The sequence below is a fragment of the Octodon degus genome, unplaced genomic scaffold (genome assembly GCF_000260255.1).
Source record: "Octodon degus isolate 3935 unplaced genomic scaffold, OctDeg1.0 scaffold00018, whole genome shotgun sequence".
Lineage (NCBI taxonomy): Eukaryota > Metazoa > Chordata > Mammalia > Rodentia > Octodontidae > Octodon > Octodon degus.
Window position 1 is genome coordinate 21,526,697 of NW_004524594.1, and position 10,648 is coordinate 21,537,344.

Sequence of the window (10,648 nt, forward strand, 5' to 3'; positions counted from 1 at the left end):
TATTTATTTATTTATTGGTACCAGGGATTGAATTCAGGACCTTGTGCTTTCCAGGTGGGCGTTTATGCCACTGTGCTATCTCCCCAACCCAAAAATCAGCATGTTACTGGCAAAAAAACAAACAAACAAAAAAGACCTGAGGATCAATGGAACAGATTAGAAGATGCAGATACAACTACAAATACCCTCAGCCATCTTATCTTTGACAAAGGGGCCAAACATGTTCACTGGAAGAAAGATAGCCTCTTTAGAAAATGGTGCTGGAAAAACTGGCTTTGTACATGAAGAAAACTAAAACTAGACCCAGGTCTGTTGTCATGCACTAAACTAAAGTCAAAATGGATTAAAGATCTAAACATTAAAACAGAAACACTAAGTCTTCTTGAAGAGAAAGTAGGTGGAAATCTTGAAAACATAGGGATAGGCAGACAGTTCATGAACAAAAACCAAACTGCATGGGGAATATTGCAAAGAATCAACAACTGGAATCTTACCTTATTGAGAAGTTTCTGCATGTCGAAAGAAATCACCAACAGAGTGAAAAGACAACACAAATTAGGATAAAATCTTAACTAATAATCACTCAAACAAAGGTCTTCTACCTAGAATATATAAAGAACTAAAAAAAAAAAATTAGGCCCTCAAAATCTAAAGACCCAATCCAAAAATGGGCATCTGAGATGAATACACATTTCGCAGAAGAAGAAATACAAGTGGCAAATAAATACATGAAAAAATGTTCCACAGCACTGGCCATTAGAGAAATGCAAATTAAAACAACATTGAGATATCATCTCATCCCAGAAAGAATGGCTATCATAAAGAAATCAACTAATAACAAAAGTTGGAGAGGCTGTGGTGAAAATGGAACCATTCTCTACTGTTGACAGGAATGTAGACTGGTACAACCACTATAGAAATCAGTGTGGAGACTCCTTAAAAAACGAGGACTGGAAATCCCATTCAAACAACTATTCCCCTTCTGGGTATTTTCCCAAAAGAACTGAAAACATCACGCTATAGTGATATATGTGCATACTTGTTTATAGCAGCACAATTTGTCATAGCCAAATCTTGGGAACAACCAAAATGCCCATCATCTGAGGAATGGATTAAAAAATGTGATATTTTTATACAATGGAGTATTACTCAGCTATAAAGAAAGACAAACTCGAAGACTTTATAGGTAAGTGGATGCAACTAGAGGCTATACTTATTTATTTATTTATTTATTTTTATTTTTATTTTTTTTTTTGGAGGAACCAGGGATTGAACTCAGGACCTTGCACATGCCAGGCAAGCACTTATTCTACTGAGCTATCTCCCCAGCCCCCCCAAGAGGCTATACTTATAAATGAATTCAATCAGATCCACATGTGTAAATATCATGTCTCCCTAGTATAAGAACCTGAAAGAAAAAATAAAACCTGAAAAGTATAATAGATATAGTAAAACAGAGAGAAATTGAAGTTCAGGATTAAACAATGAAGACAAGAGGAATGAGAAAAGATAGGAAAAAAGGAAAGGGAAAAACATACAAGTATATATACAGGATGGCTGAGATGACTGTACTAATAATTTCCATCTTTTTTGAATATAGCAGTTAATGTTTAAAATTTTCACCTTGATTAATTCTATACGCTAATATCTGCTATCTAAGCAACGATATCGAGAACAGCAATGTGTAACACAAAAACCATTCTTGAAAACCTCTCATCTTGGTCGTCTTTTTTTTTTTTTTTTGTCTTTGTAGTAGTTTTTTTCCCATAATTTTATTCAGAAACAAATAGCAATGAGACAGTTTCAAATCAAATTGGTAGGACAGTTTCAATAATTAACACATTGCATACTCTCTTCCTAGTGGGTTATCCGTTGTACAATCATCTTGGTCTTCTAAATATGTACCATTTCTAATGTCTAATGAATTATTATATTCTCGTTAAAATAAAATTTTAAAACAAAGTAAAAAAAAAAAAGTGTGGCCATCAAGATAGCTCAGCAGACTAAGCGCGTGCTTAGCCAAGCACAGGGACTGGGTTTTGAATCCCAATACTGCATGCCGCGCCGGCCCTGCCCCCCAGGAGCAGTAAGCTGGCAACCAAGTTTGAGTGTGGTGGTACACCCTGTAATCCCAGCACTAGGGAGGCTGAAAACAGGAAGATTGCTATGTGTCCGAGCTGCATAGTGAGACCCTATACCAAATATATATAAATTTTATATTTATTTATTTACTTATTTATTTATGGTACCAGGGATTGAACTCAGGACCCTGCACTTGCCAGGCAGGCACTTATTCTCTAAGCTATCTCCCTGGCCCTACAAATTTTTAAAAACACAAGAAAAATATTAAGATTTCTTGAAAGCAAGTGGTAATATTCAATTATTTGTCCAATCTTGCATAACTATATCTGTTAATCTGAGCAACAGATTTGATGATTAAAAATAGATAATAGAACAACCATTGTTAATTAGTTATTCTTGTTTTGAAAATCTGTAACATATGTATTGCTGTATGTTACCCTGTTTCTATCTTTGTTTCTATTTGGTTTTGCTTTTGTTTTTACTATTCAAAATAAAGTTAAATTTTAAAAAATCCTGATGGCATGACATCTTATCAATCAAGACCAAACATCTTTTCCTCACAAAACTACTTACGTGTCCAGAAACCCTAAAGACATCTCCTCTTATACACATTCTCTGGAAAACTAGACACTTAAGGAAAAAGAAATTTATCTGGAGGCTTACTTCCTAAATACAGATTCTGTCATTTCCCCTAAGACACTGTCTTTAGTCTTCTCATACCAATTACAAACCCAAAACATCTCTTCCCTACTGGTCATCTTCCTCAGAGTCCAAACAACTAGAATATCTCCCAATTCAAAGGTTCTAGCTAACAAGAGTCAAGCTTAGGACTGTAAACCTTTAGGACATCAGCCCATAGTTGAACAGTCCTATTTCCCAGTTTTATTTACTGGTCTATTTATTAACAGACTTTCAGCATAACTCACCAAAAGCTAATATGCTTCGCTTTACAAAAATAATATAGCCAACTTCCTAGATTTAATATATCTGGTATTTATGTTGTGTTTTATTTTTTCTAAGTAATTTTATATGGGTTTACTCCTTTCATCAGGAAGCACTGCTCTTCCACAACAGCTCAGGAGAACCATTGCTCCTTTATCTTTCTAAAGCTCCCAAACTGACAGATTAAGTTACCATATAAACCTTTTGCACTGGGGAGGCATATGTCTGTAAGCACTTGTGTGGCTGGGGCAGAAGAATCACCATGAGTTCGAGGTCAAACTGGGCCACATAATAAGCTCAAGACCACCCTAAACTCTGTCTCAAACAAAAAACAAACAAACAAATACATCTATCCACCCATCCATCCATCCACTGAACAAGTCCCTAGAAGGACCAGAAGCAGAGGGGAACAACAGAGGTAAGAAAAGATGCCACGTCAAGCTGCAAGGCCAAAACAATCAGGCTGTGACTGGGCTTTGCCTGTTCGATGGATTTGCCTCATTCCTAGTAGACTCTCAAACTTACCCAAACCCAGCCTCTAACCTAGGCATCAGATCACTGGGTCCTATTTCTATATACATCTGCTATTTATATTTCCTTTCATTTCTCTAATATTCTCCAAGTTTCTGTATTTCTGTGCAGAGAGAGACATACCTTTATCCAAACTGAGATCCACACTGGGCACCGCACACAAGTGGTATTTCTTCCAGTCAATGAAATAAAAAGTATCTTTGAAGACACTGGTACTTAGTTGGTCCTCATTTGACAACATCAGAGGCAGACCTGAAGGTCCATATAGAAATATGTACAGTTGCTAAAGAAAAATTTTGAATTTTAGCTTTCTGTGAGTATATATTCACTTATATAAAATAAATATAACACTAGCTTGGCTCACATTCCTGGAAAAAAAAATGGGTGTTATATTATATATTAAGCCTTTTCCACACTGAAAAGTCATGAAGCACCTGAGAAAAATCCATTAGGATCGTCAGAAATATGTTCAGGTTTAAAGAATAGGAGCTACAGGTGGAGAGAGTATGAGAATAGATTAATTTACTTATCTTATTCATCCTGGTCCTAGAACTGAGTAGCATAACAGGGAGTACAAAGATGAATAGCCATATTTAACATCTATTCTCAAGTCAACATATTTATAGTGTCTTAGTTACTTCCTCATCGCTCTGACACAACTCCCAACACCCACAATTTAAAGGAAGGAGAGGTTTATTTTGGCTCAGTTTGTAGAGGTTTCAGTCCATAATAGGCTGGCCCCAAGGCAGGGCGACATAGCAGAGGAAGCTTGCATAAGGCATGGCAGTAAAGCAGGGATTGATCAAGGAGGAGGGAGAGAAACAGACCCCACCAGGCCAGGGACCCAGTGACTCATTCCTCCAACCAACATCACATTCACCTATAAACACTTCAGTGAATTAATTTACTGATGAGGATCATATACCCATGATTCAATCACCTCCCCAAACCCCCACTTATGAACATATGAGGGTTTGGGGGAACATATAATATAAATCATAACATATAATCTCAAAGTACATAAAGGAATATTTGGCAAGGGCAGGCGGCAGAAGCAGAAGCAGAAGGTGGTGCAGTGAGGGAGCTCAAAACCCAGGCAGGGCTTGTCCCGGGAGCCACACTACTCACCATTCCAGGTCACAGCACCAAAAATGATAGGTTTTAACGGGGTCGCAGCAGAGAAACATGCAGAAGGAAAGAGGAAAGGGGCTTTATTATAAAGGAAAAGGGACTTCATTATCTTAGAGGACACGGAGAGAATTTGGGAAGATAAGAAATTCTCTAGATTAGAACAAAAGGAGGCTGAGGGTTTTACGGCCTTAGTCAGGGGTGGGGCTTGAGGGGGAAGTTTAGATATACCTGAGGAGCTGACTGGGGCCTTCCCTGAGGTGGAGAGAAAGGTGAAAGGAAACTGCATCCTGGGCTGAGTTGGAGAAGAGGGGAAGTGGTCTCTGGGAAGATGAGCTATTGTTTTAAGGGCATCAGCCATATTAGATGATCACCATAATAATTCAGCAATTCTTACTAGGGCCATAACCTATCAGAGACTAAGGGAAAGAACACAGAAGACTCAGCCAGGTCAGGGGCACAAGAAGTTGAGGATTGTGTCGTGCTGCTTACTTTCATGTTCAAACTTTGGGATTTTTTGTTATTGTTGTTTTTGTTGTTGTTGTTGTTGGTTGGTTGGTTGATAGGGTATCAAAAAAAAAATAAAAATAAAAATAAAGGAATATTTATTTGGTCTTGCTACATGTTCGGACTCATAGTGATCCTCCTATTTCTGCCTCCCCAGTGCTAGGATTACAGACATGGGCCACCACACCTGGTTTCGGTGGCCAGTGGGCCAGCATGCATGTGATGCCGGGGATGGAAACCAGGTCCTTGTGCTTGTCAGGCAGGTGCTTAGACCACCAAGCTACCTCAAACTTATAGTAAAAGTAGAGAGCTAAAGAGCCAAACTATGATTATCTTTTAATTGGGTTGTTTAAACTATTTACATTTAATAGGAATACTGACACAGCTAGGGGTTTTGTTTTTTGGGACAGGCTCTTGCTATGTAATTCAGGCTGGCCTTGAATTCACTATGTAGCCTAGGGTAGCCTCAAACTTACAGAGATCTTCCTGCCTCAGGTTCCCAAGTGCTGGGATTACAGGCATGTGCCACCATACCTGGCAACAGTTGGGCTTAAATCTATACCCTTGTTATCTTTTTCCCATTCATTTGTTCCTAGTATTCTTTGTTTTCCATCTCCTATTTTCTATTCTTGGATTCTATTTTCAACTGAGTATGTTTTTTAGAACTCCATTTTATCCCCTTTCTGGCACATCAAAACAATCTATTGTAAAAGCTTAGGGATTGCTTTACATTTTATAGTATACAATTGTAATTTATCACAGTCTACCATTAAGTGACATTCTGACAATTCACCTGTAAGAATCCAACAAACTCCCCCTCCCACCCCAATCTTGTGCTAGTAGTGTAACTCATTATACTTCTACATGTTATAAATCTTATAAATTACTTTTTGCTTTAAGCAATTACCTTTCAAAGGCTTATATAAAAGGACAAAAGTATTTACCCAAAGTATCTACCCACAGTTACCACTTTGTGTGTGTGTGTGTGTATATATCTAGATAGAGTTCAATCTGGTACCATTTTCTTTCTACATGAAAGATTTCTCTTAACATTTCTCATAATAGGCCTGCTGTGATGAATTCATTCACCTTTTGTCATTGTTTTTTTTTTAATTTTATTTATTTGTGTGTGTGTGTGTGTGTGTGTGTGTGTGGCCAGCTCAGCCCACCAGGGGGCAGGTCTGGCTGGCATGTGGTGCTGGAGGATTGAACCGCAGTCCCTGTGCTTTGCTAAGCTTGTTCTAAGTAGGTGCTTTAGACCACTGAGCCATCTTACCAGCCCCTCATTCACCTTTTGGATGTACAAGAAAATTCTCATCTTGCCTCCATTTTTGAAAAATATTTTACTGGGTATAGAATTTTTAATTGACCGGGTTTTTTCAGTATTAAAAAAAAACTCCACTGTCTAACTGACAATTTTTCCAACAAGAAATCTGTCATAATGTTTATCCTGTGCCCATTTATGTATCTTTTTATTTTTATTTATTCATTTTTGTATCTTTTTATACGAGGCTGCTGGGGCTGGGGAGATAGCTCAGTGGAATTAAGTACTTGCCTGGCAAGCGCAAGTTCCTGAGTTCAATCCCTAGCACCACCAAAAAAAAAAAAAAGATTGTATATGAGGTTGCTTTTAAGATTTTTTTGCTTTATTACAGCTCTCAGAAATTTGGTTTTGATGTGTCTTTGTAAAATTTCCTTCATGTTTCTTCAATTTAAAGTTCACTGCCCATAGATCTACAAGTTTACAGTCTTAGTCAAATGTTGGGTCCATTACTTCTTCAAATACTTTACCCTTCCTTCCTTTAGGACTCCAGTTACACAGCTATGAATTGGGCCACCTGGAGGTGTCCCAGAGTTTCTATTCTGTCTTCAAGTTCCGTAATTGTTTTGCAATGTGTAAATCTGTCGTTAATCTTATTCAGGGTTGTTTTCATCCTAAAAATTGTATGTTTTATCCCTAGAAGTTCAATTTAGGTCTTTTATTCTCCCTTTCCCTAGCTCCTTTGATGCTTTTATAATATTTCACTATATTTTCCAGCTTTCATCTGAATTAATTAACTAATTTATTTATTTAGCAGTACGAGGGACTGAACTCAGGACCCTGAGCTTGCCAGGCAGGCGCTTATTCTACTGAGCAATCTCCCAGCCCTCAGCTTTCATCTTCAATGGGAATGTTGGTCTGAATCACCGAGTTTGCCATCTGCAGAAATCCTACCAGAGTTTTCCCAAAAACATTCTCTTTATTAAAACCTCACCACTTCAGAGTCTTTACTGACTAAATTTCAGTAACATTCCCATCACCCTCTAGCTCAGCACTTGCTTTATTTATCTCACTTCGCTTATCACTATTTAATACATACTAATAAAATGTAAAATCTGAGAGGACAAACTTTTTTCTTCTTATTGCTTCTAGAAAATGGAATTAAGTGGAGTAAGAACCTGTATTTTTGATGCTCTTCTGTACTATCTAGAAATAAGAGGAAAAAAACATGTTTTAAAATATAAAATGAGCATACAGTCTTTGTTTTGTCCTTCCCTCTTCCCTTAAAGATATTCTTAGCTAATACCACATTGTGCCTCTGGTGTTCTTACTTTTTATTTTTTGGCAGCGCTGGAAATTTAACCCAGAGCCTCATGCATGCAAGGCAAGCATTCTACCGCTGAGCTACATCCCCTCCCTGTTCTTGCTCTCTATACACTTCCACAACTTAATTTATACCTACAGCCTCAAATATAACTAATACAATTGAGCATTTATGTGTCAGGCAGTATTTCAGGAGCTTCACATTGATTTCTACATTTCTAAAAAAACAAATAAATCTGAAAAGAACACATATACACAAACCTTTGAGAGGGAAAACAAACATAAAAAATACTACTATCCCCACTATAAAGCCAAGGAAGTAAAGGACTACATTGGCTAAGTACATTGCCTACACAGCTCATGAGTGGTGGGCCCAATATTTACAATCCCTGACATGTGCTTTACATGGCATTATGCTACACTTACCTGTGGGATAAACTGAGAGTCTAAAAATTTCTGTCTCTACAACTGACCACTTCCTAGTCGTGATCTAACTATATAGCTGCTTGCCATCTTCAAAGGACATCCTTCAGATACCATTAACTCAATATGTTTAAACTAAACTCATTTTTTTATCCCTCAAAATTGGTATTAATGCTTTGTATCTTCCATCTGTGGAGATCTTTTGAAAACAGCTTTACTCAGATCAAATTCATATTCCATACACTTTACTTTTTTAAAAAATGTATTACAGGGTCTCACTATGCAGGTCGGACTCCTAGTGATCCTCCTGTTTTCAGCCTCCCCAGTGCTGGAATTACAAGCATGCACCCCAACACCCAGACTTGGTATGGCCAGCTCAGTGGACCCAGGGGCTGGGTTGGAACAGCATATGGTGCTGAGGATTGAATCCCCGGTCCCTGTGCTTGCCTAAGGAGGTGTTTAGTCTGCTGAGATATTTCTCTAGCCCTGTCTTTTTTTTTTTTTCTTGAGACAGGATCTTGCTATGTAATATAGACTGGGCTTAAGCTCACTGTATAGCCCATGTTGGCTTCAAACTGTTAGCAACCCTCCTGCTTCAGCCTCCTGGGTGCTAGCATTACAGGCATGTGCTACCACACTTAGCCTGTTACTATTTTATTTTATGGTTCTAGGAATCAAATTCAGGACCTTATGCTTGCCAGGCAGACACTGTGCTGCTAAGCTATATCCCTGACTCTCATCACTTATTTTGAATGTATAAATTTAAGTACAAAGACTTGTATAACCATCCCCACTCTCAATTTTAGAACATTTTCATTTTAAAAAGTTCTCTTCAATATTTTCTACATCTGTAGACTACCCTATTCTGGACATAAAAACTTTTTTTCTATTTTTGTTATTTATTTATTTGTACAGGGTCTCACGCAGCTCAGACTTGCAGTGATCCTCCCTCCTGTGTCAGTCTCCCCAGCACTGAGGTTACAGGTGTGTTCCACCATGCCCAGTTGTAGCGCTGGGCCAGGTGTGCCCAGGGTTCCAGGCCCAGCACGGCATGTGGTATCAGGAATCGAACCTGGATCCTTGCACTTGCCAGGCAGGCGCTTAGACTGCCAAGCTATTTCCTCAGCCCCACTCCTTTTTTAAAAAGAAAATAAAAAATAAGAAAAAAAGAACAATAGAAACTATACAGAATTTCAAAACAAGATGATAGGAAATTATCAATAGTTATCATATTGCACAATGTTATCTTCAAGGTAGTTGTTCAGATTACTAGATGAAAAAATAATTAAATAATTAAGCATTAACTTCTTTCAATAAACCAATAGACAGAGTCTTTCTATGTAGTTCAGACTGGCCTCGAATTCACTACATAGCTTAGTCTGGCCTGGAACTCACGGTGATCCTCCTGCCTCAGTCTCCCAAGTACTGGGATTATAGGTATGCATCACCATAACTGACCTGGAGATAGAAATCTTTACGTCAACATTAGCCATTCCCTGCTCCAATACCTTCCAACCCAGTAACAAATTATATACCTTATAACACTGATTACTTGCAGTAGTAAGTTTTGTCTTTCCTGCCCAACACACTTTCAATCCAAGTACTCATTAACTCTTAGCCCAATTCCTTTACTTAGTAGTTCCTCACTTCTTTCTTTCATCCACTCTGTACAGTGCTTCTATAGGCTCCTTCCAACCATTCAACAGTTTCCCACTACATATAGAATAAAGGTGACACTACTTAATATGGGCACTCAAAGTCTTTCACATTTAACTCCAACTACTGTTGACCATCCATTGCACACCAGTCATATTGGTTTATATGAAAAATGCCTGACACGTGTGTCGCATTTTATAGTTAGCAGTTCTCTGGCAATATTTTTAAATTTAGCACTCACTTTGGATTACATGTTTTTATATAAGTAATATATGTTACTAGATAAATCATATATAAATGCTTTCCTAAAATTGGGATATAATAGATCAGTCTTCAAAAGGTAACTGAATAGAACACATCATCAAAAGGATATGGAAACTGATGAAATCCTGTTCAGCTGGCTGGAAAAGATCTTTGGGCTGGGACACAGAGCAGCAGCTGGAATCATTATCAGGTCTCCCAACAAGTCCATGCCAGCCACATCTTCAGGAATTAAGAGCCTTACTGGATGTCCTAGCACAGGGTGGATTCTGCTGCAATGTGATTCAGCTGTACTGAATTTTAGTCTACAGTCAGAAAATAGATGAGACACATTTAACTTTTTTTGCTCTTAAGAAATTATTTAAAAGGACATTCAAAATTCTTTTTATAATATCTGGCATAACCATATAACCTACAATTTCAGTTTTAGCTGTTTAAGTAACTTGTGTCTCACTTAGAGAATCTCAGCAGTGGGAAGAATAGACAAGTGGGCATTTCTTTTTTTTTTTTTTTAAATATTTATTTTTATTTATT

General features: G+C 37.8%; 1 protein-coding gene across 1 annotated transcript in view; it reads right to left on the reverse strand.

The window, feature by feature from the left end:
* CUNH11orf80 (chromosome unknown C11orf80 homolog) overlaps positions 1-10,648 on the reverse strand; it is a 134,109-nt gene that overhangs the window by 49,127 nt on the left and 74,334 nt on the right. Inside the window, exons 8-9 of the mRNA XM_023710736.1 lie at positions 10,227-10,419; positions 3,679-3,829 (exon numbers count right to left, since the gene is read on the reverse strand). Coding sequence (XP_023566504.1) covers positions 3,679-3,829; positions 10,227-10,419 — 344 coding nt within the window. The remainder of the gene's footprint in view (positions 1-3,678; positions 3,830-10,226; positions 10,420-10,648) is intronic.